The sequence below is a fragment of the Daucus carota genome, chromosome 8, assembly GCF_001625215.2.
Source record: "Daucus carota subsp. sativus chromosome 8, DH1 v3.0, whole genome shotgun sequence".
NCBI lineage: Eukaryota > Viridiplantae > Streptophyta > Magnoliopsida > Apiales > Apiaceae > Daucus > Daucus carota.
Window position 1 is genome coordinate 17,682,411 of NC_030388.2, and position 27,226 is coordinate 17,709,636.

The window sequence follows — 27,226 nt, forward strand, 5'->3', positions numbered from 1 at the left end:
CTGATTATAAAAAGACTATAAATGAACTAGGTCAAGAGATGTATAACTTGCACACTAGTTTATTAGCTTCAGAATCAGATAACTGTAGTCTTTCTCTAAAGATAGCTAAACTTGAAGAAAGAGTAGATGAATTAGCTTTAGAGAAACTCATGAACACTAACCTTAAAGATAGAATTGAATATCTAGAGAATAAGGAGAAGTGTAGTGCAGAAATTGAGGAGTCCCTTAGGTCTCAGATTGCTGATCTAGAAACTAAGCTTAGGGCCTATCAGAATTCTGCTTTTCTACAGAAAGAGATCTTGGATAGTCAAAGGGTTGATAAGAAGGTTGCTATTGGCCTTGACTATAGTTCTTTGGAAAGAGCTAAAAGAGAGAAGAGAAAAGAGAATGAAGGCATATTTGTTTCAGCAGGAACTGAGAATGCTCCTGAAGGAACAAATATACCTAAAATTCTGAAGAACACCAAGACCCCTATCTTTAGAATGGCACAAACAGAACCTCTGATAGAAGAAGACCTTGTCATCAAGGAAGAGTTGAAAAATGAGGAAGTTGTTAAGCCTCAAGTAAAACAGGAATCACAAGATGTACCTTCTAATTCCCATGTCAGAGATGACTCAGATAAAACTGGATTAGGAAGTACTAGTTGCAACAAAAAGAAGAACAACAGGAATGGCAAGTTAGATTCTAAGAACACCATTTCTAGGAATTCTAATGCTAGAAAGGTTTGTAATAATTGCAATTCTACTAATCATCTTACTCATGCATGTAAAGTGATTAAAGTAGATAATTATGTTTCTAGCATGCCTAATACTGTTAACATGAATGCTGTTCATTTGCCATGTGGTAGAGTAGGTTGCATGCTATGTGCTATGAATATGATGTCTGCATGCTTTACCATGTTGAATGCATCCTTTTCTGCACCATCTACCATGAATATGAATATGTCTGCACCTTCTGTTACCCCTGTGGCAAAGACTGCTAGTCCTTCTAAGAAGAAGGAAACTTCCAACTCCAAGTCTAAAAGCACTTCTGCTAAGACTAAAAAGGAGAAGAGTCCAGTCACCCCTGAACAAGCACATGTTAAACCAGTTTCTGTTGATAATCCTGTTTCTACTAAAATACCTGGACCCAAGAACGTCTGGGTACCAAAGAAAGTTTAATCCATTTGTGAATGCAGGGCACAGGAAGGAAAAGTAAAGTTGTGTGGGTTCTTGATAGTGGTTGTTCAAGACACATGACTGGAGAAAAGTCCCTGCTCACAGATGTGGTGATGAGAACCGGCCCAATAGTAATCTTTGGAGATGACAGCAAAGGTTTTACAACGGGATATGGTAAGCTGAAAGTTGGAAATGTCATCATTGAAGATATCTCTCTGGTGGAAGGACTTAAGCACAACTTACTGAGTATCAGTCAGTTCTGTGACAAAGGATACGACGTAATCTTTCAGAAGGAAGTTTGCTTAATCCAGAACCGGAAGAACAAGGATCTTACACTCCGTGGTGTAAGAAAATCAAGTTTGTTTATAGCCGACATAGACTCAGCAAGTAAGGGGGAGGTCAAGTGTTTCTACACCAAGGCCTCTGCTGATGATAGTTGGTTATGGCATCGGAAGCTCTCACACTTGAACTTTAAGACTATGAACTCTTTAGTCAAAAGGGAACTTGTGAGAGGATTGCCACAGAAAGAATTCTGTCAAGAAGGACTCTGTGATGCATGTGAAAAAGGGAAGTCAAAGAAAGCATCACACAGGAGCAAAGGCATGACTGATATTGGTTCACCCCTTCAACTGATTCATATGGATCTGTTTGGACCAGTCAACATTCCTTCTATATCAAGGAAAAGATATGCTCTTGTGATCGTCGATGACTACTCAAAATACACATGGGTATTATTCTTACATTCAAAGGATGAAGCAGCACTCGTCATCATTGATCATATCAAGAAGATTGAAAAGGAAGCAGATCTGCCAGTAAGGGCAATCAGATCAGATAATGGAACAGAATTTCGTAATGCTGTTCTTAATGACTTCTGTACTGATAAGGGCATCTCTCGTCAGTATTCAGCTCCAAGGACTCCACAACAAAATGGTGTCGTAGAAAGGAAGAACAGAACCTTGATTGAAGCAGCAAGGACTATGATTAGTCAATCAAGACTTCCAATTTATTTCTGGGCTGAAGCTGTAAGCACTGCTTGCTACACTCAAAATCGTACCCTGATTAACAAAGATTTGGATAAGACTCCTTATGAAGTAATGGCCAACAGAAAACCATCACTGAGTTACTTTCATGTGTTTGGTGCAAAATGCTTTGTGTTAAAGGAAGAGCATCTGGGAAAGTTTGATGCCAAAGCTGAAGAAGGCATCTTTCTGGGTTATTCTTTGGAGTCTAAGGCCTACAGGGTTTATCTGATCAATGACGACAAACTGATTGAAAGCATCAATGTAAGATTTGATGATACCAAACTCCCAAGTCTCCAAAAAGAAAATGAATCTGATTCTCTGGAGTTTGAGAATTTAGAAGACATCTATTTAGGAGAAGATCAACCTGAAGCTGATATAAGAGATCCTAATGCAAATGAAGAGAATGCTGATCCTGAACCATCTGGAGGAAGTATTGGCAACAATACAAATGATCATCATGGTCACAGTGGTCAAAGTGGAGGATCATCAAATAGAATCTACATCAGCTCAGGGGGAGTAAGTCAAAGTGGATCCACTAGTCATCACACTCAACACAACTATGATTTTGGTGAATCATCAAGATTGAATCTGCCAAGACAAAGGGTATGGAGTAGAGACCATCCTGTTGAACAAATCATTGGTGATCCAGACACAGGAGTGCAGACTAGAAGAGCAACTCAGAATGAATGCAACTTTGTTGGATTCTTGTCTCAGATAGAACCAAAGAAAGTTGAAGAGGCTCTAAGTGATCCAGATTGGGTATCTGCAATGCAGGAAGAACTCAATCAATTCGAAAGGCAGAAAGTTTGGAAGCTGGTGCCAAAACCTAAAGGAAAATCTATAGTTGGCACTAGATGGGTTTTTAGAAACAAACTGGATGAAGATGGTATTGTTACGAGGAATAAGGCAAGACTGGTTGCAAAGGGTTATTCACAAGAAGAAGGAATTGATTATGATGAAACCTATGCTCCAGTTGCTAGGCTTGAAGCAATCAGGATGTTCTTAGCATTTGCTGCACACTCCAACTTCAAAGTATACCAGATGGATGTGAAAAGTGCATTTCTGAATGGTGATCTGGAAGAAGAAGTCTATGTTGAACAACCTCCTGGGTTTGAAGACAAAGAATTTGAAGACTTCGTATACTTTCTCTTCAAAGCACTCTATGGCCTGAAGCAAGCCCCTCGAACCTGGTATGACACTCTTTCCAAGTTCTTACTTGAAAATGGTTTCACCAGAGGTATCATCGATAAAACTCTTTTCCATAAAAAGCATAAGGATGATATAATTCTTGTACAAGTATATGTCGATGACATTATATTTGGTTCTACTAATGATCTTTTGTGCGAGAGATTTGCCAAGTTAATGCAGAGCAAGTATGAGATGAGCATGATGGGAGAATTGTCCTTCTTCCTAGGACTTCAAGTTATTCAGAAGCCTGACGGTATTTTTATCTGCCAATCTAAATACATCAAGGATCTTCTGAAGAAATATGGAATGGAAGAAGCATCTCCTGCCAAAACCCCTATGCCAACTGCTGTCAAACTTGATCAGGACAAATCTGGTAAGTCAGTTGACATCACGAAGTATCGAGGTATGATTGGCTCTCTCTTATACTTAACTGCTAGTAGACCAGATATCATGTTCGCAACTTGTTTATGTGCTAGATTCCAGGCTGATCCTAAAGAGTCACATCTTATAGCTGTTAAGCGTATTTTTAGGTATCTTAAGGGAACCCCTAATCTAGGGATTTGGTACCCTAAAGATACAGGTTTTAATCTGATTGGCTATACAGATTCTGACTTTGCAGGATGTAAGATTGATAGGAAAAGTACTTCAGGAAGCTGTCAGTTTCTTGGACGAAGGTTGGTGTCATGGTATAGCAAGAAGCAACACTCCGTGTCTACGTCTACAGCGGAAGCTGAATACATAGCTGCTGGAAGTTGCTGTGCTCAAATCTTGTGGATGAGGAATCAACTACAAGATTATGGACTCATGTTGAATAAAATTCCGATTCTGTGTGATAACACGAGTGCCATTGCCATTGCCAACAATCCTGTTCAACACTCCAGGACAAAGCATATTGATATCAGGTATCATTTCCTTCGCGAGCATGTCATGAATGGAACAGTAGAGTTACATTTTGTACCTACTGATCAACAAATTGCAGACATCTTCACTAAACCACTAGACGAATCCACTTTCTCTAGACTGGTTGGTGAACTTGGGATGTTAAATATGTCTAATTGATTAGACAAGAAATAACTGCAATTTGTTCGTAAGTTCACAAGTTTTAAAATGTACATATTTTCAGGACTTGTGAATTTACAAAGTGCATCCAGTATTTTACATATTAATCTGATAATTAGTTTTAATTATTTGCCATGAGTTATATATGAATTGCATGATTATGTGATTATTTGTTAAGTGGTAGATATTTAGAATTAATTTTCTTGAATTATTTAAGTGCTTATATTCAATTAATGAATATTAGTATTTATTTAATTCATATTTTAATTATATTTGATTAATGGATTTGAAGCAATTCAAATTATTTTAAGTTGTTCATTAATTAAATTTTAATTAAAATACCTGCAGCATAATTAATCTGGATATTGGTTGACTAATTTTAATTTAGTTTAACTTTATTTAGATTAATTGTGGTTTATTCAAGTTATTTGTTAAATTATTTTGTCTCGAACAAAATAATTCAATAAACAATTTGAACTGTATGTTTGTACTGAACCCAAGCGCAAGGTTTGACCAAGTCAAAACTTGCGCCCAGGATCAGTTCTTGGCTTGGATATTGTGACTTAGTTTTTTTTTAAGTCCCATGTATACATCCATACTCTCGTTCAACCAAGCGCAACATTTGACCAGAAAGTCAAACGTTGCGCCTCTGGTTCTTATGTATGCATATATATACTCTCGACTTAGATTATTTTCTAAGTCACTGAAACTTGCGCCTCTATACTGTTATGTATAGAGGGCATTTCAGTAAATGTCTTTGTTGCGCTACCGTGTAGATACTAAGTGTAGTATAGGGGTTATATTTGTCATTTCACATGTTGCGCTCCTTCGCCCCTCTGTATACTTATATACAAACACTTAGCATCTTTTTTATCTATCAGTTCATCGATATACACACTTACATACACTGTCGAAACCCTCTCCCACTTTCAAAACTTCAGCCGAGTTCGTGATTTTAAATCGACCACCGCATTCACATATATTGTCCATTTTGATTTCTGAGACCAGAATCGTGTTCCCCTTGTCGAAAGCTTTCAGTTCATATAAGCCTTTTTACGATCCATAACCGTTTTTCGTAAGGGTTTTTCGAACCTCTTAGACTTCTTGGCTAGTTTTGATCGTGTTTTTAGTGTCGAAAATTTGCATAACCGATACCATAATTCTTAGAATTTCAAGAAGTACAACATACTGTAATTTCATTGAAATATGAAATTCTTGAATTTAGGGTTTTACGGAGCGTTATTAATTAATTATTTTCGTAACATAAAGTGAATATTTGTTCGTGTTTATTCGTGAAAAAAAATTTATAATCATTTTTAATTTTAATTAAAAATGGCTGCAAATTTTGAGATTCCGAAAACAAATTTCACAATTGTTGAGAATAATAATTTAATTACGCAAGCGAATTATCGACGCTGGGTTCGATATATGTCAGAATTTTCTTTTGCTAGATTTGCAATGACAGAATCAGTTAATCTTAACAAATCTCTTCTACGAGAGTTTTTGTCTTCTCTTTCTGTTGTAAATGCAGGACAAGTACTTGGACTTACTTGCACAATTCAGGGACGTACACTTTCTATCACTGAGAATACCCTGAACACTGCACTCCAGCTACCTACAGAAAATTTTGAAGCTGTTCCTGACAGAGCTGAACGAGTTAATTTTTTCTATGCTATCCACTGTCAGAGGGAGCCAAATGGTGATCTTCCAGCGAAGATGTATGTCAAGCACCTGCCTAGGGAATGGAATTTCTTCTTTAATTCCATCTCCCATGTGTTTGCCCCTAAAACTGGAGGATTCCATGGGATTACCAACTTCAATCAGGAGATTGGGATTGCCATTGCTCAAAACTCAAGAATCAATCTGGGACATCTGATTATGGGAGCTTTTCAGGACTCCCTGAGGAAGAACATACATGTACTTCTATATCCTCGTTTCTTCCAGATTGTGCTGAATCAGATGTTGACACCTGCTGAACGTGCTGTCTATCCAAATATAGACAATGTCATCTGTTCCTTCATGACTACAAGAGTGATATCAATGCTGGAGAATCATCAAGGATACACCAACAATGAACCAGTGGTGATCACTGAGGCCATGCAAGCGTTTCTGAATCAAAATGTGCCTCCACCACCAATTCAACCTGTTGCTGCCCCTGTTGTTGCTGAAGAAGTCCCTGAAAAACATGATGAACCAATTCCTGAGCCACTCATCCAAGAAAATGTTCCTGAGGCTCAAAATATTCCTGTAGAGGAAGAAGTGATTGTGGAAGATGCTGCAGATGTCTCCTCTGAAACTAATGATCAATCTGATGGAGAGGATTCACTACAGGACAACTCTACTGATTCTGAGGATGAAGCAAATAGTCCTGTACAATCCACTGTAGCTGCACCAACTGATGATGTGATGGTGGACATTGATGAACTCTTCACCAACACATACAATCCCCTGCATCCATCAGGTATACCTTCTGACTCTGACAATTTGTCATTTAGTGCACCTGATGATTGGGTCCAGAATTTACTGGATCTTAATCCACTCACTCCACTTCCTCCACGTGCCAGTGAATTTGAAATCCCCCAAATTCATAACCAAGGCACCACTTCCCAAACACATGAAGCAGAAACATCTCAACCCCTCAGCCAACCACTTCATATTTCTGAAAGAGAGGGAGAAAGTGCCTTTAGTGCACCACATAAGGAGATTGTTTCTGAAACTGCAGCTCTGTCTCCTAGTCAAGAAAGGAGAATAGAACCTGAGACAACTGCAGATATGTCTATTTCTTCACCACCTCAGCCAAATACTATTCCAATGCACAGTGAGGTTGCACACACAGTTGAAGAATTGACGGTTGCGAACACTTTGTCGTCCATGTCAGGGATAGACACTGTTGTTTCTGATCCTTTTCAGGGTCAAGTGCCTTCACAGGCTTCTGGGGGAAACTTGGATGAAATGCCACTTTCTACATCCTTGTCTACCCCCCTGGGAGGAACATTCCCAGATCCTACAAAGGACTCTTCACCTCTCGAAGGTGAACGGCAATCTGTTTCTGAGCCCTTCGTATCAGGAAGTGTGCCAGTTATAAAGGACTTGTCACAAAGTCTTTCGCCGTCAAAGGCAGTTGTGGGAAACCAGGGTGCTTCGCCAATTCAAGGATCACATCCTTCGAGCCCTGTGTCTACCCACCCTGAGATTCCAACTCAGGATCCATCAAAGGACTCACCACTTTCAAGTGGTCGGCAACTTGTTTCTTATGACTCAGATTCATCTGACGAGGAAACCGAGGACGAAGGCTTACGAACCTTCATTGCACCTTCTGTGACCTCTCTAGAAGAGGCTAAGAAGATTTCTTCTGCAGGTACATCTAAGGATGCTGGAATGTCTTTGAGTGAGAGGGAAACACCAACAGAACTTGCTATACAGAAACCCTCTGACCCACTGAGTGTTCTAGCTTTGAGTGAAACGAGAGAAACACCTACAGAACGCACAAGTGAGAACCCAACAGCCCAACCTACACCACTTCCAACTGTATCTGTGACAGAATTTGAAGCTCTGAAATTCAAAGTTCAACATTTAGAAGCTGAGAATCTTGTTCTACGGGAGGAGTTGGTAGAGATCAAATCAACAATGGAACAAAGGTTGGCTGCCCTGGAGGCTAAGTTACTGGCTTCTCAACCTTCCAGAGAGGATTACTCAACTGAGGGGGAGAGAGCAGCAGAAAAAGCAAAGGGAAAGAGGGTGATAACAGGGGTGTCTGAAGAACTGATTGATTCTGCTCTTAGGCATCAATTCAGTTACAGTCATGATGAATACATCCCTGAGTTTGTGGATGACAGGGTGATTAGGATGGTTGGTGCTGAGAATGAAGATCTTGAAGAAGGAGAAATCCCAGACGCTGAAGTCTTTGCTGATGAACTTGCATATCACAATGACATCTTTCCTGCTGAAGAGTTTGAAATTGCAAATCCACAAGACATTGCTAATGTTGCTAGGGATTATGCTGAGCAAAAGAGAGCAAGGGAGAAGTTAGAAAACCAAAGACGGATTCGAAGGGAAAGGAGACTTGCCAACTTACATAAAGATGGAGCTGAATGGGATGCTGCTAGATCTGTGTTTGATTTTCCAGAGGTCACTCAAGACAATGATGATGACGAAGTAAAAGATATCTTTGACTCCTTCAGGAACAACTACAAGGATTTACATGATTATCACGAGGTGTTAAATGATATCATTTCTACTGTGTCTGTTGCTGTTCTTCCCAGGAGAGGATGGATGGTGAACATATCATTTGAGCTACAGAGAGAAGGCCATGGACTCAAGCATGTGTCAAGTCAGTTTCTCAGAGATCTTTCTTTAACTGAGCTGTTTGTGGTAAGAAACAAGATTATCTCAACCGGCAGAAAGCATAATGAAATATTCAGAGATATGGTGGAAGGTTGGATATCTGATATTGGAGTTGAAATTCATGACAAGCCTTCAGTTATCAAGTATTTCAAGGATGGTATGATTCAGAGTATTGGACTCACTGATGAAGCATTATCAACATACAATCCTCGTATACTGAAATATCTGGAAGCTCAAGTCAGGGAGAAGTGCTCAAGGACTAGCAAGGGAAGACTAACTGCTGAATTGTTATATGCTTATCGTCTGAACTTTGCTGCTCTGAGAGACTTAGACTTATCAGCCATCAATCGTCAACCACCATATCCACTGCCTCCACTCAACCCTGAAATTCCTGAAAATCCAAATGCACCTGTTGTCACTTACAATCCTACATCTGTACTATTCAAGAAAAAGAAAGACTCTGAAGTCACTGCTATACCACTCACAGAGATTGGAAAACTCAATTCCAAAAGAATCACTCGTGCAGTTGCAGCTGTTAAGTGGTCAGTGGTAAAAGAAGACAAGAGTGTGCTCAAAGATTTGATTGATCTTCTGGAGATAAGAAAAGCTGTAGAGACTGTCCACAACACTTCTAGAGTTCGTGCTCATCCATCAAGGATCATTATGAAAATTGAAGGAATGGAGATGAATGTCACTTTTAAGAAGTTGAAGAAGATGGTTCACCTGCAGACTTTAGAGAAGATGAAGAAAAATCTAGAGCAACCTCCACCTGAGAATACACTGGAGCAAGTGGCACTGAGTACCATTACAGCAAGGATTGAAGAGATTGAAAACAAGCTTACTCAGAAGAGAGTAGAGAAAGCTGCAAAGAGGAAAGCTGAGCAGAAGCTGATTAATGCAAGAGCCAAGAAACCAAGGAAAGATTAGTTCAGGCTAGAGGAACAATGGCTGCTTGTATTTACTTTTGATTTCTGGAAAATGTAAGATATAATCCAGACTGTACTTAGTATTATTTCCTGTTTAAAATAGTATGCTTTTTCATTGTGTCAGTTGAGTTATCCTCTTAAAGGATTTGCTTGTCGAACTCTAACAATCAAATAGGGGGAGATTGTAAAGCATAATGTAACGTAAATATAATTACGATAACTCAACACATCAAAAGACAGGAAACAATACGTAAGTATAATACAGGAATCTACAGGTTGGAGATTCGATATGAACAGTCAAAGACAATCAAGATATCTGAGACGAGCATCCGTCCACTGAAAGAAGTTCATTAATATGTTCAAGCCTCAGTGAAGAATAAAGTTCAATGTGTCTGCTATCAAGATTGCCTGAAGATCAAGTATCAAAAACCAGAAGATTCCAGTATATTTAATTTGATTATTTATAATCAAATTTATCGAAGCAACATCTAACCCGGAATGACTGATCAAGTATTTTATCAAGCAAAGGATTCAAGGAATCATTTCAGTTCGAGTCGTTCGTGAACCAGACCAGTGCACAGGACGTCAGGACATACGAAAGAATTCAGTGGATTTAATCAACGAATTAATTGATCAAGTCAATCGAGCTGCTCCAGGATATATTGCCAAAGATCTCATTAATACATATATATGTGCATATATTATTAATTGTGAATTACTTGAATTTAAATAAATTCAAGTATTCAATTAAACACAATTAATTATATAGATCTATATATATGTACAAATGTGAAAGTCATGGTAAATCAACCAAGTCAAAATACTCTTGAAGAGCATTTGAGGCGCAAGGCTTGACTTAGGTCAAACCCCTTTTCACTTAGAATTATTTCTAAGTCCCCAAGTGGTTGTCTCTGTGGTACATACACTCTTGGAGCGCAAACTTTGACCAGGTCAAAGTTTGCGCCTCCATGTGTTTATCTCTTAGATTTCTGTCTAAGTCATTTCCCCTCTGAGATACACTGAAGACCCTAGCGCAGCTTTTGACCATCAAGGAAGCGCAGCTATTGACTATGGCGCAAACTTTGACTCAAGGTCAAAGTTGGCGCCACATCTCTCAGATGTACTCTCAAGCACAAGTTCTGAAAATTATCTAAGGCATCACAGTGGAGATTTCTCTCATATGGCGCAACCTTTGACCACCAGGCGCAAACTTTGACTCTGTTCCATATGAAGCGCAACTTTGATACATTTGGAGTTAGTTTTATTTTTATAAAACGAATCCGTCCAGGACGAACTCAAGTCGTCCAGGACGAACTCGTTAACCATGGTTAGTTGTTGGAAAGCCTATAAATAGAGCTTTGTGTTTTCATTTGAAAACAACTACACACTTTGTAAGTGCACACACTATACACATTCTCGAGAGTTAAATTAGAAGATCGTATTTATCGAGAGTTTGTAATAGAGTGATTGTAGTCTCTGCAGCCGACACTTGTGTTGGAATTTGTAGCACCCGAGGATTATTTCTAATACAAGAATATTCCCCGACTTGCTGGAGTTATTTATTTACGATTGATTTAACATGGACTGAAACAAAGATTATCCGCAATTAAATTAAATCGAAGAATTTGGTCAGACGTATTCAACCCCCCCCCCTTCTACGTCTGATTGGACCTAACACTTTACATCCAATATGATGTCTATCACTTTAGTTAATCATCTTATTAAAGGGATAAAATCATCGCTTTCTAACACTTCACGCCCGGCGAGTGAAAAATCGAACTAGTTAGGTCTCGGTTATCATCGTGTTGACGCGGAGATGCAAGGTGATCATTCACATAGGTCCATCTGATGAGACTATATCTTTGCAACGTACTAATAGGTGTTATCTTTCCAAAACATAAAATTACATGATTATGATTATGTGATTATTTTGATTTACAATATATATCATTGTTCTGTGGTTTATATTTCATTTTCCTCACGATTAGGTATAAGTGTGTGCTTGAATCTATTATGTTATGAGTTGTTTCGTATCATATTTCGTCATTTTATATATTGTTTAATTATAGATTTTATTTGTTTTGTATCCTCTTCTTCGGTACTTGGTTTCGTTAGTGTCCATGATGAATGTTTGCAGTTATTGGATGTTGGCGATGGAGGTAGTATAGCGGTGTATTAATTAGTGCGTGTAGATCATTTTGATTGACTAATGTTATTGCATGATATTTGTTTTAGGTTTGTAATTTTGGATATTGTTTGTTGTTAATAGTAGTAATTGTAGACCTTAATATTAGTTATCTTTGAATGACAATTTGACATTCTTTATATATTCTTATCTTTGAAATTTGAATTTTCTCTCCATGTTTAATTTGAATTTTTGTGTTTCAATTAGAAGATAATTTGATAAGATAATTGTTGTGTTTTAATTTGATAATTACTGATTATTGTACCTGAGTTTCATAATTCATGGGGGCCATAAATGATGGCTTTATTGTGCCTTAATGAGGTATTATTGCGCCATTAAGGGTTGATTTGTTAATTGGTGTATACCAAATTTATATAGTGTTAATAATGATAATTAGCTAAAATTGTGATACTTTTGCTTGTCAAGATTCTTTTATTTTTGAGTAGATATATTTTAGATTTTTTTCAATTTTCAATTAGATTTTCCTACTTATATTTTAATATGTTATATATTAATAGTCAGTTATTTTGTTCGGATTAAAATTTTATTATGTATCTAACCAAAGAGATCTCACTATCTCTTTGGTGTAGATTTTTTTAATGATTTGTTTTATATTAGTTTTTATATTACTTTCCTTATTCTTTAAAAAATTATATTATATTCATATCTTTTAATGAGTTTGTTTGACTCTTTTCGTCTTTCATTTTATATAGTTTTATTATTCTATTGTTTGTGTGAACTTTTATGGTTTTATTTGTGTTGTATTTTTTAGGATACGCGAGGTGGAAGAAAGAATGATAGCGGGACCTTTTATGGGTATTTTCTTATCCAACATTAAAGCTTTATTTTCTAAGCGTCCCCGGTCATCTTTGCATGTCCGAGGGTTAGATAGTGTTTATATTATTATAAAATGGAGATAGTGGAAGAAAGTAGTTGGTGTAATGATGTTTTATATTATAAAAATTCACTACTTTTGGAATGTATATAATTGGTGGGACATCCCAAAAAGAAAACTGTATACAATTCATTGGGACGGAGGGAGTAGCAAAATTTATTCAGAACTAATTGATAGCATGTTTATAAAGCATTCTTTGTAATCATTACAAAAACCCCGAGAAGGTCCGGAAGCTTATACAAAATGTGAACAGAAATTGCTAGTATTTGAAAGTTATATATACTAACATTAATCTTTTGTAATATACACACATCCATAATATATTATGTAGAGAACCACATTATATATAGAGTTCAGTAGAGAACCCCTACACATATACATAAATATCATGTATCAATCTCATTATCCATAAAATATATAATAAGTAAATAAGAATATGAAGTTTCATCATTTATTTTCTTAAAAAATTTGAAAATTAATCATAATATATAAATTGGTTTGATTCTACACCGTAGAACCATGCATATTCGTACAAAATGGATTTATAGTTGAACAAGATTTAAAAATCAAACTTTTACTTAGGATATATGATTAGTATTCTATGTTGGAATCAAAATTTATCTATTAGCATGACTCATTTTAAAACTATTAATAAGATTTTAGAGTAGAACAAATGATTCTTCACGAGAATCAATATAAGATGGTTTTTATGAAACAATAATGAATGTATATTGTGTTTGCAATTTGACAAAGTGCAAATACCGGTGGGAATATGATTATCCACGAATTACGAGGTTGGTCGAACTTAAAAAAAGTACTTATTATTTATAAATTAGAACCTTACAAGGTATTTCCAATACCAAGAAGGAATCCTCCCGGAAATTTTCTCTTCTGACAAGTGAGAGCACGGCAACCTCATAATCAGGCTTATGATAATAATTAAAAATTTTCATCTCTGGGAAAACCTTGGCGATTGGTGCAAGATCGATCCGGTACTTGACAAACCAGCTTGAGTAATCACTCTTCATATCATACATGCTGAGCGAAGTGGCATACCAACAAAAATCAGTGTAATGCAGATGGCCTTCAGATTCTCCAACAAATACAAACTCTTCATTGAAGCCCACGTCACACCAACAGGAGGTATTGGGAATGTTCCCAACCTTTCTTCATCCACATTCAAGTACAAACAATCAGAGCCAAATGTGGGCAAATCCGTAACCAGTGCATACATCCATTCCAATAAACACCCTCTTCCCAAAAGGAGAATAATCCGAAACGCCTATGCAAACACTCAACGGAGGCCTTCCAAGTCCCAGTTTTGGAGGAGTAAATATGAAATTCACCATATTGATTTCGTGTATAGACAAAAGCAATCACTTTGTAGTAAGATGACTTGGAAGGATCATAAGTTAAGCCAACATAAAAAACCCCCAAGCCCATAGAGGCGAGGCTGATTAGGAAGGGTATCTAGCTGATCAGTGGAGGGGTTATACACATAACAGTTAAGATCTTCGAAACTCATAGCATCTTCGAAACTTTGAAAATCTCCTCCCGGTCTAAGGCAGGAAGTAGTGCACAATGCAAGGCCATTGCAGGATTGCTGGAGATGAATGTGCTGAGGATCGTACCGTTGACCAGGCGCAAAAGTGGAGTTTCAGAATGGGGAAGCGGTGTTAGGATTGTCTAGAGGAATAGAAAATACTTCATTAAGCATCCTATGTGGACATATTCGGTGCAAGGTGCGTTGAATGAGAAGAGAAGAGGCACGGAGAGGAGGGAGGAAATGACGGAGGAGGTTACTGAAGTGGGGATTGGTGATGAGAGAGAGCCATTTCTTTAAAACAGATTTCAGGAGCAGGAGTTGTGTGAAAGGGACGCGTAATAGTATCAATGTTAACAGATGCTCGTCATTCAAAGCAATTTCTGTGGAGCTAGAAGCGCGCTTCTTCATATCTACAAGTCAATATTCTAAGCTTCTTCTTGTTCATTCCTATAAATATATAGCATGAGCCAGGACGGAGGAATCATAATTGGATAAGGAACTTGCGAAATACTATTAGAATCAAATTAGGATTACCTAGCTAAGTATTTTCAGCAACTAGCAAGTAGACTTATACTCACAACACATTTTAATTTGTTGCAACTATCAAGAATTGACAAGAATATTAAATACACAACTAACATTTTCTTAAGATGCGTAATTTTTTCAAAAAGACTTATAAATTGAGACGGAGGAAGTATATAATAAAATTCAAAACATCATCATACGTTTTTTTAAATCCAGGAATTCATTTATAATAATGTCAATATTGAAAAAAAAGTGACCCAAATCTTATATATGATAACTTTAATGGTTGGTAGGGTACAAAAATTAAAACTATATAATATTTAACAAAAAATATATAAGCTAAATATGTATTCATATGATGGGGACCTTAGAGGTTGTCATGAGTACCCTTGTAAATCTATTAAGTTATGTCCCTCTGTATGATTATATTGTATAAATCATATCAAAATTATTTGAAATGATACCAAATGATGATTTGAATTATGTTTTATATCCATTGAAAGATGATATTGTTGATGGATTTTAAAATGAGGAATTAATTGATTCAATTTTTGTGTTGACTATTGTTAATTAAGGTTGTGTTGGATTATTTCAACTATTATTATTATTGTATTGTATGAAGGTTTTTGTAAAGCATAATGTAACATATATATATATATATATATATATATATATATATATATATGGGTTGCACTCCACACAGAACACTTTAAAAGAAGAACAACACAGAAGACTATCATAACACTTCATTTTTCATAAAAAATGATTTGTTATGGTTATAGTTACATGATTAAGTAGTAATTAAACTTGATATATGAATTCTAACATCCAAACTCATCCAAGTTGTTAATATGAAATATTATAGAATCCAGACTAGAATCAAGAATAGAATCCAGAATAGAATCATATAGATATATCTTTTGCACGATTATTTTACATAGAATTATGTTATTATTAATTTATATTTATTGTTAAACATGGTAGATACTGTTTTTATTCATAATAAAACGTTAATCACCTTAAAATTTAAATTTAATTCAAGTTTTTGATGAGATTCTACATTTGATTCTAAAGTGTTCTGTGTTGTTTTTTTTAAGATCAGTGTTCTGTTTTGAGCAATGGCATATATATATATATATATATATATAGGGTGACAATCTAGGGAGTGCACCTTATATGGAGTTATATAATACACTCGATCTGAACCGTTGATATTAAAAAAAAAACTAACGGCTGGGATTAAGCATATTAAATACCTTTTAAAACAGTTGGATCTAAATTTAATTTTGGCAACTATACACACACAGGAGCTATACACACACAGGAGCTATACACACGGAAACTTCACACTGAGACATCGAGAGCTTTACACACAGCAACTACGCACAACTTCAGAGATTCGAACGACGAAGCTTAGAAACAAGCTCGAAACAACGAATCGAGCTTCCTTATCTAGCAAATCGAAGGTTCAGAAGCCAATCGAAGCTTATCGATTCAATTTTGTTTTGATAAATTAGGGTTTCAAATTAATCGAAGCTAATCGAAGCTGTTTTGGTTTGTTTCAGGTGATTTAGAGCAGTATTAACAGCTTAGAAGATGCTCCGCCGAATAGGTCAGTAAAATTCCGGCGAATTCTTCATAATTTTATATTCTACAATGGAATGTTGTGAATTAGAATAATATACAATATCAATAGAATGTTTATTATTGTTCTACAATAGGTGATTTAGCAATGTTCGAAACACATATGTTCCACAATAGAAGTAATTTTGATTGTTCTATATTAGAATAATATCATTCTTCATAAAACAGAGCATGTTTATTAAGTTTATAGAGTATTATTCATTATTTTGCATCTGTAGTAGAACATATTACAATTTCATGAAGTTTGTGCTACATTAGAATAAAATCATTGTTTATACTACATAGCGTTTTATCTTCCACAGTAGAATATATTACAAGTTTGTCAAATTTGTTGTATATTAGAATAAATTCATTGTTTATAGTATAGATTATATTGCTTCTTTGGTAGAATATGTTACTAGTTTATGAAGTTTGTTCTACATTATAATATAGTTTATGAAGTTTGTCAAATATGTTGTATATTAGAATAAATTCGTTGTTTATAGTATAGATTATTTTGCTTCTTTGGTAGAATACTAGTTTATGACAAGGTTTATATATTACTTTTATTCGCAAATATATACTAGTATAGATACAGATTTGAGCTCAACACAAATGGACTATTGTCCGCAAATTGGAAGTACATTTTTGTTTATGGCTGTCTTTAGAATGTGCCAAAATATAACAACTGGTGATATGTAAAAATCCTTAGCTGGTGATCTCCCTACGACATTTAAAGGACTGAAAGCACTTTTAGTTGATGAGAGACCAGTTAGAGCAATTTTAAACTCATAGTTATCTATGTGTTTTCTTGAATTTATACGAGCTACGCTTAGTAAGGGATTTAACCGCGCTGTGGGGAGGGTTTTAGCTGGAGGCGGCTGGAGCATTGGCTCTTTGTAATGCAGAACTATCCCAGATGGCTGGTAAGTTTCAGGAAGTAGTGAACGTTACTAACATATTCATTGCAGGTACCGCGTCTGTTTAATTGGCATAAGTTTAGGATAGGAATGCCTGCTCCAGCTTTCCGCTGTCTTTTAGTTGCCAAAACTCATGAATCTGATTCAAATGTCCTTTTTTGCCTAATAGTTCTGAGGGTTCTGTGATTTGCATATTGTTTATTATGTTTCTGTGCGAGCTATTTGAAATAACATCCTGCAATGAAGCAATATGAATATGGATTTCATTGTTCCTTGTTGACGTATTGTATTGTTTGGGTATCCGGATGTCACATTTTGTTAAAACAGCATTTTCAAGATTGTTATTAATATCTCAGAGGTGGTGTTTGTATGCTCGTAAATATGCATATACCCCATTTGGTCAGGAGTAGATCTGCACAAATTGGTTGTGAAAAACTTCGGAGGTGTTGCCAACTCCTTGGAAGGTCAGAATCTTTTCTATCTTCTGTTTGTACAGGGGGATGAACATAAGTATCTTACCAGTTATAGTTCACAATATATATATAAGTTAGTTGGATTTGATCAAGAATTCGGATTAACGTATATTGTAAGATTTCAAATGTGTATCTTACCAGTGGTCATGAGAGCAGATTTTTGCAGCAAGAGACCAAGAGAGAAAAAGGATTTGATATATGTAGCTACAGCGGCGGCATGTGGACAAGACATAGAAGTTCCTGATCTAATGTTGTACAATATTCTTCTGTTGTCGCCGTTTATTCCGGAAAGAGGGGCAGCTGGAGACCATGCTGCTAGAATCCCAACTCCAGGTGCAGTTATATCTGGTCATGCTGTCAGGAATTGAATTTGGTTGTCTTTGATTTTGATTTCCTAAAGATTCGTGTTGGTTGATAGAGTTGAGAACTTGGTTCATGGTAAGGCCTTAAGTTACGTGATTAAAGCTTGGGTTTGTTTGTTGGCGGGGACTTTGATATGGTTTGTAAAGACACTGCTTGTTAAGGTTCTAGTTTTATTTTTTCATGTTAGAACTTTCTTAGATCAAATTCAGGATGCATTGTTTGATCAATATGTGATTGAGACTCTCTCAGGGTCACCATTAGTTGAGCATCATCTACAGCCAGTAGAAGATGATGCATTGTAAGTCTTTTTTGTTTGTACAAGATCATTGGTATATTGTGTATGGTACCTTTTATAAATAGCAAATCTTTGTAATATTGCAATTACTCCTAAAACATGAACTGTTATAGAACAATTAAACATCAGTATTTCATTCCTATGTCAGGATTTTTCATATATGTCATCACCAGTGAGTGGTGTCTATCGTCAGTCGTTGATATTATATCATTAGTATTTTCTGGAAATGTATTTGGTGTATGAGGAATATCATCAATACCTCGAATTAAAAACCAATTCAACAAATTTACAAAAGCAAATACTATTATGTCTCTACACCAGAATCAATTCTTTAATTTAATGTAATGGTTCTATACTAATTTGGTTCTACACTAGAATCAATTAAAAAAAAAGTAATCCCTTAAATTAACTGTTAAGTCATAAAGGAGCGACACAAAAGTATTTTGTCACCGATATCCCGTATTTTTTTTAAAACACAAAAGACAACCCAAAAATCAATGAAACATCGTCCCATATTTTTCTGAAACCCAAAAGGCAATCCCGAAAATTAATAAAATATCATCTCGTATTTTCTAACCTCAAAAGATAACCCTGAAATTGAACTGTTAAGCTAGAAAAAAAATGACATAAAAGTTATCTCTTAGTCGTCAAAACATTATAGAAAACATTAAATTGATTCTGCTATGGATTCAAACTTATTAAAACAACTCGACAAATGCTTGTTCGTTATTTTTCTTTTATAATACAGTCAAAATAATATAATTAAAATTAAAATATTACACAATTTAAATATTAATCAAAAGTAATGTCTTGATTCTACCTTAGAAGCTTAAATATTTACCACCCTGACATACTATTTTCAATTAGACTTATTAAATAGATTCTATTATAGAACCAAACCTAATACAGAAAAAAATATTAGAATTTTAATAAATTCACTATCTTGATTCTGCATCAGAATCAAATTTCAAGAAATAATTCAAACTGCATCATTTACAACAACAAAAAAAGATTCCATAGTAGAACAAAAGCTACAATACAACTAAAAACTAATTATTTTTTTGGATAAATGAGGATGGCACCTCGTATGAATTTTATAACAAGAAAAGAAAAAATACAAAGAGAGGACTCCTCTTAGAAAACCTCCGAGAACAAACTCAAAGAGGAACAACTACCGCTAAAGCAGGAGAAGAAAAAATAAAATAAAAATACAAAAATGCCAGCTAATGAACAGAACATATGCCAGCCAAATAAGCTCAACTAAAAAATGCAACTCTTGCTTACACTGCCAGAAACAAAACCAGGCCGCATGCCAAAAAGAATTCCTCTTCAAAAAACAACTATCAAACCATCAGGCCACCACTAGAACACAAACAAAAACCACACCTCCAGCCAAACTGCATAACTCCGAAAACCCCCCAACCATCTAAACACTCCCAGTAGAGCACCACAGACCCACAAAACTAACACAGCCACACCCATGACACCGACAGCAGGCATAAAACGGGACAGATAACAGCTGCAGCGCACAGAATAAACAACTAAGCAACTGCGTAGACCCCAAACCTTCATACCAGCAGACCAACTAAAATCGCTGAGATGATTAACAATAAGAAATACTCCACAAATCTAATGACCAAAAATATCAGTAGGCCAACAACATTAAACACCAGGAGAGGACGCCAATTACTCAGAGACAAAAACCTCGCCAACGCCATATCAATCCACTCAACAATGAACCACCAGAAACTTGAAAAATTGCAGCATAAATTTTTTCCCCAGGCCCGTAGAATGCAGCTGTGAAGATTACAAATAAGCAGATCAGCGGAATAACCCCATACCAACTGCTGAGTATGCCTGATGACATCTGACCTCCAAACGCTTAAAACAGCATTTCTAAAATCATTAACAGCACCACAATGCCAGCCAAATAAAACAAAAATCCAACCAGTACTGCAATTCGTGGGCTCCGCAAGAATAATTACTACAACACAGAAACCTAAAGAAACCTGTCCTGTAATGAAATACACAAGTAAAGTGTCAACTTGCACATAATTAATCAGCAAATACACCATGCTGTAAATGAAAAATCATGGCCGCTAGAACAATTTTATTAATCAAACAGTGAAGCAATTTACCCCGCCAATTTTCTGCAGCACGACGAATAAAAATCTCCCAATCACCAGCATACCATAAACAATATCCCTTGGATTGAAAAGCCTTTAAAACCTCAGAACAGAAGGCACATTCAAAAAACAAATGATGAGCTGAGTCCCTAGCATCTTCACAAAAACTAAAAAACACATTTTGATGAACCTGCCAGCTGTAAAGACGATCTTGAGTGAGAACCTAAACCTCCTCTGACCATTAACATGGTCTTGATAGCTAAAAATAAAAACATTGCTATGTTCTTTTTGATAACTAATAGCTTGCTCTTGTCTAGGAAATGTTACCCATACTTCATTCCTGACAAATATCATATGCAACAATAAAGCTTAATAATAGTTCATTGATAATTGTAAAAACAAAACTAACTAAAAGCACATAATAACATTAATCCAATGTACCTTACTGCATTTTGTTCACTAATATCATCACGAATCTCGTGTAATAATCGCAGCACTCTATCTGGCAATGATTAGGACCATGAAATGGACTATATTTATTAGAAGTTTAACACATTCAACTATACATCAACAATTTTATTCCACACTAGAATGAATATTAAAAACATTGCAGATAACAACACCAACACCTAATCTGATTCTATAGTAGAAGCGTTAATTAAACAGTAAACTATAAAATCAACAAATCAATTCTACATTAGAATCCAAATCCAAATTAATTATAAGATACAAGAACATACAAATCTCATGTGTAATACTATTCTACGATAGAACATAAACAACTTATCAAGATTATAATCAATCCAGTATACAAGTTCAACAATACAATCCGAAATCACATTCAAAATAACTAAACAACATATATGACTGTAAAATTGTAACTTTACACAATCTCCAACAATATGCAGCTTGAAAAAATGAAAATCAATTAGAATAAACAATACACCTGATGAACTTGGAACATCACCGACTGATTTCATGCTTTCAGATCCATTGTAAGAATAATCCATAGTTCGTTTGCAAGAAACAGAGTAGAGAGAGAAATTCCGAGAGAGAAAGAAAGTGCGAGAGAGAAAGAAATAGCGTTGAGAGAGAAGGAGAGAGAGAAGAGAGAGAAGTGCAAGAGAGAGATTTGAGAGAGAGAGAGCAGAGAGAGAAGTGCGAGAGAGAGCTTTGAGAGAGAGAGAGAGCAGAGAGAGAGCGTTGAGCGAGAGACACAGACAGTAGAGAGAGAAAGTCGTTGGGTCAAACGGTCGACTGGAAAAAATTTCAGTTTTTATACAAATATTAACAGCCGTTGGATAAGATACAAATGAAGGGTAGAGATTGAATTAAAGGTTTACTACGTAACTCTATATAAGATGTCCCTCTCTAGAATTTTTGCCTATATATATATATATATATATATATATATATATATATATATAATGTGATAGTGATTTCTAAACACATTAAAAACTTTAGTTTCAGTGTTAGTTATTTATGAACCAGACCAGTTACGAAGTTGATCGATGTATTTATTCAAACAGAAAATTGATCAAGTCGAACGAGCAAATTATTCCTGTATCAAGATAGAGCCATCAGGAGTCAACCTCTTTCAAACTGAGTCAAATTCCAAAACGACGCCAAAAAATTGTTGCTTCTTTGGATGCCATTAAAGGGGTGAACAAGGTGCATATGGATGGTCCAAAGCATATGAACAGCAAGAGTTGTGATAAAGAATCAAGTTCAAATTAATTAAGTATGATGATTACGAATTCTTAAAAAAAAGAAGTATGGTAATTATAATTACAAAACCCACAAAGAATGATACGGTTAAAAAGTTTAAGGAAACAAGTAGTGAAATAAAGTGAAAAAAAAGGGTTATTGACCTCCTTAAATCAATGTTCATGGCACTCTAAATCTCTTAAAATTCTTCAAATTCATGATCCATCAGTTTCCATGATCCATCATCTTGTTGAACCATCCCCTTGTTCTTCTCGATCCACCACGACACTGGAATCCCATACTCATCTTTCAGAGAATCCTCACTCTTATTAACTAGGCTGATATCTCGATCAACCTCCAACTTGAATCCTCCTTTGGTGCCTTGTGTTCCAGCAACTCCATGCAGATAACCCTCCATGTTATGCCAACTTGACAAGTTTCCTGGGCTCTTCAGGTACTGAGATTTAGTGGTATCGATGGCTAGCTCTTGGCCGACATCCGAGTAACCTATTATAGGATAATTTGGAACAACATCTAGATTATTTGTGACACGTAGTGCTCGAAGATCACTCAAATTTGAAAAAAGATCTTTAAATTTGGAATCTCCAACACGAGGACTGGCGAATACAATAGCTGTCACCGGGCATGGTTTATTCGGCTGATCTTTAGGCTTGTTGAATCCATTGACAACGATATCAGCTGCATTCAGAGTTGCGACGGCGGCTCCTAGACTGTGACCTGTAGTAGTTATGCTAATCTCTTCATTCTTGTATTCTTCCATTAGCCTCTGAACCTCTCCGATAACCTTTTAAGAAAACATAATCGTTTAAGCACTTTGGTTTTTACTGGTGTTGGCCCTCATTTACGCTATATTCATCTTTAATGTCCTAAATCTGGGTATTCGAAAAAATGTTCCCAAATATCATTTATTAACACTACATCATGTAGCGTTTTGAATATTCATAAAAAACGCTACATGATCTAGCGTTATGTCAGGGTTAAAAGAAGAGAATGCTATTTTATGTAGCATTCTGTCAGGGTTTTAACATAACGTCGTATCGTGTAGCGTTTTGCTGGGGTTAAAAAAACAAAACACTACACGATATAGCGTTTTCTTCTCAAATTGAAAACTCAAGATTATGCGGCGTTAATTATAACAGGTATTTGAGGCATATTTTCTAACTTCGGAATTCTCGACATTACTTCAAGATTTTATAAGATTTGGGACCATTTTTCGGTTTTTACATCTCATATGGTGAGTCTTTACATCATGCAGACTCAAAAAATTTGTGTGTAAATAATCATCAAATGAAATGACATACTCGAAAAACTGACCTGATCTCTGGCACTACTCTTATTGAACTGTGATCTAGGATCATCCGAAGTATAAATAGAGTGCCATCCTTTGTGAACCTTAGCATCAACATCATTACCAAATAATTTGGGCGTCGAAACCAATACAAACTCAAAATCATTCACCCATTCTAGCGTTCTAATCGTTCCTCTCCAGGCAATAACAATGTCTCTTCTCCCAAGCGCCTCCTTGCCTTCATCCGTGGCCACCGCAACATAACCAATCCAATTCGACTCCTTGCTCCATGCCTCTCGGGAAACTGGCTTAATTATGAACGACTCAGGCACTTCAGTGGACGAGGTCGCGTACAGATACTTCGTGACCCGATATTTAAAGGGATTGTTCACATCAAGCCCTACTTCACGGAACAGATTCTTCATGGAATATCGGCTGCCTCTCCTTCGTATTTAGACGCCTTCTCGGAGTTAAAATTGTCGTAGGCCGCCTGAGTCATTTCTCCGTAGTGAATAATGTATCTGCGGAGATCGATGTCTAATGGATCCAACAGGTGGTTCCAGTTGTTTTCACCGCTCAAAATCTTCCACCTTTTCGCTATATTGCTGGGCTTCTTCGTTTTCGATTTTCCATATTTTGTTCTCTCCTTGTTTCTCAAACAGTTTATTATAAGTGACTTCATTCCTGCTATATCAATGGATAACATGCAATCAAGTTACATATATTTTGGTTCTCTAGCTCTATATATATGTGTAAACGGTGATATATAATAATTGAAAAGTAGGGTTTGCATGTTGTCATGGCTTGCGGTTAACTTCTTCTTTGTAGCTACTTTCTGCACACTTTACTAGAAATAAACGTTGGCGATGCAAAAGGTTTTGTGATAATATTATTAGTAGTCGTAGAAATGATGATGACTTTAGGAAAATATAATTGACTTATATACACCAAGGAGCGAGAAGGGTGTTAGGTTAGTTTGATTAATTTGTCTTGAAGCAACTTTATATTACGTGGAGGGTTTCTTAAATAATGATGTGCAAGTTAGTTCGCGGATTATTGTGACATGATCGAGGAGTTCGTGCACGTAATTTTGTGTTAAAGAATTTGTACTGTACTCGTACATGTAGGCGGAACCTCCTTCAATTTGATAATCGTTTTTAAGAAGGATAAATATCAAATTGGTCACTCGTTTCGTTCAAATGTATCAATTGAGTCACTGATTTCCAAATTGACTCAAATAAGACACTCATTAGAAAAATTTGTATCAAAACTATCACTCTATCATTAGTCAAAAAATTGAAAGTATTATATATTGAGTTTCGCACATTTTTTATGAATGGTATTACATCCAAACGAAAGATTCCGAGTTCTACTATTTTCGATAATATTTTTAGATTTTTAAAAATTTATCAATTATTTATTTTTAATTTTTTGATTGTTTTATTTGATTTAAATAAAAATAAATATGATATACATTTTTAAAAATCTAAACATATTAGCGAAAATAGTAGACTTCGGAATCTTTCATTTGGATGTAATATCATTCATAAAAAAATGTGTGAAACTCAATATATAATACTTTCAAATTTTCGACTAACGATAAAGTGATATTTTTGATACAAATTTTTCTAATGAGTGTCTCATTTGAGTCTCAGTGACTCAATTGATACATTTGGATAAAACGAGTGATCTATTTAATATTTATCCCTCTTAAAAAGTATGAAGTATTTGCGTCGGATAAAAGTTACTATTATTTTGTTTAGTGTACGATTGCACTATCAATCATATTAATAATTTTTAAATACGTTAAATAATGGTATTAATCAGATTTAAGAAGATAGACTCAGAATAATCGTGTAAGTATTATTTAAAAATCTGATTTTCTAGTATGTGCAAGTGTTGCATTTCTATTGATTCTAGTTTTAATTTTAATAAAAAAAATTACCCGTGCATAAAAATTCATACCAATCAAAATTGTTCACCTAAGTTCAAAATTGTTGTTAATGTGTGCTCATGGGCACACACTACAAACACCCTTTAAAAGTTAATCAAGTAATCAAGAATTCAGAGAAATGATTAATCTGAATATTAATAAAATATATTTGAGTTTTCTGATATTATTCAAATTATCTAATTTATTATATTAATTTGGAAAAGTATATATTTCGATTTAAAAGTCAAGTTAATATATGGATGATCTATCATTTAAATCAGTGATTTTTATAATTATGAATTAAATTATTTTTCTTTGTGATATATATATAATATATATACCTGGTCTCTTGCAGTATTAATTTAAATATTAGAGATCCCCTTCTCCAAGTAATTAGACTAATAATTTTAGAAGTAAAGTTGAGCATGAGATGATGATTATATCCATTTCTGACTAAAATCAGGATTTTTGCTAATAATCTAGAATATAATTTAAATACTCAAGTTGATATAATTGTTGTGTATATCATCTTAAAAGGGCAAAATCCATGGCGTATTAATGTGCATATATTATTTCCAAAAGTTTAAGCTGAAAAGTCTTAATCTTAATGTTGACAGGAGTTTAGTAACCTTAATTCATCACAAATAAACCCCGTTAAATTTGAGTGACGTTGAAGTTGAAAAGTGGTTGTCAAATGGGACATCCTTGTAGAGCTGTGCAAGCATCTTAGTACATTATTCTTTCATTTTCTAACTTCAAAGCAAAGAATGTCTCGATGCCTCTGCCTCTGGATTCTACTCTGCGTGCAATATCTTTACTTCAAATAGTTTCGAGGTCATAATACCGAAATTAGAAGAATACTTTTTACTTATATTTCCTCCAGTAATATTCTGTGGATATATAGAAGAACATTTTTTTACTTATATTCAGAAGGTCAAGTGAGTTGGGAAACTGATTTACAAGATTTCTGTTGCTATATTTAATTTGTGTTGCAGTACGAGGTTAAATATTATATGATTTACATGAGATTAAACTCAGAGACTTTTTTATTTTAACTTTTTTTTTTGTGGTAAACTCAAAAAATTCAAAATATTCAGAATGTGCAGTCCATGCATATACTAGCTAGCTTTTCGTGCAACGCTTCATGTTTGTAGTCTGACTACACTATTAAACAAAATTCGAAATTATATTAGGCTGAGATAAAATAATTAACAAGTCTGATAGATACTAAAATCTAAATCTCCAGAATGAGAAGACTAACAAATTCTAAAATACAACAAATATATCCTGTTTGTGAAAAATGAAAACAAGAGTTAGCCTGTGTCCTAGTTAAGAATATAATTTTAGAGATAAGAAAATGATTAAACATGAGAAAATTCTGTCACACCGATACATGATTAATAATTAAGCAATTGGACAATTTGAGATGAAAATAATAATAGCACAAATAATCTTCGAAAAGTATATAACTGAAAGGTAAGAAATAAGTATTTCATAATCACAATTTATATGTATATGCATGTATAAATTAGAATATGAGGAGGAAATATGTGTTGAGTGGGTGTAAACCCAAATCTCACATCAAAAAGATAAAGAAGATTTATTTTGAATATAAGCAGTCAAAAAACTC

General features: G+C 35.1%; 1 protein-coding gene and 1 long non-coding RNA gene across 2 annotated transcripts; both read right to left on the minus strand.

Annotated features, from left to right (window-relative positions):
* Window positions 1–19,558: 19,558 nt before the first annotated feature.
* LOC108198253 (uncharacterized) lies at window positions 19,559–22,019 on the minus strand. The gene is made up of 3 exons (XR_010286468.1): window positions 21,089–22,019; window positions 20,660–20,987; window positions 19,559–20,535 (listed from the first exon to the last, which is right to left on the minus strand). It is a non-coding gene; the product is annotated as an uncharacterized LOC108198253 (long non-coding RNA).
* A 385-nt stretch (window positions 22,020–22,404) lies between these two features.
* LOC108198735 (phospholipase A1-IIgamma-like) lies at window positions 22,405–24,559 on the minus strand. The gene is given in 3 exon segments (XM_017366513.2): window positions 22,405–23,159; window positions 23,690–24,103; window positions 24,106–24,559. Coding segments are annotated over 3 exon segments (1,284 nt in total). The 5' UTR covers window positions 24,370–24,559; the 3' UTR covers window positions 22,405–22,553.
* Window positions 24,560–27,226: the final 2,667 nt, after the last annotated feature.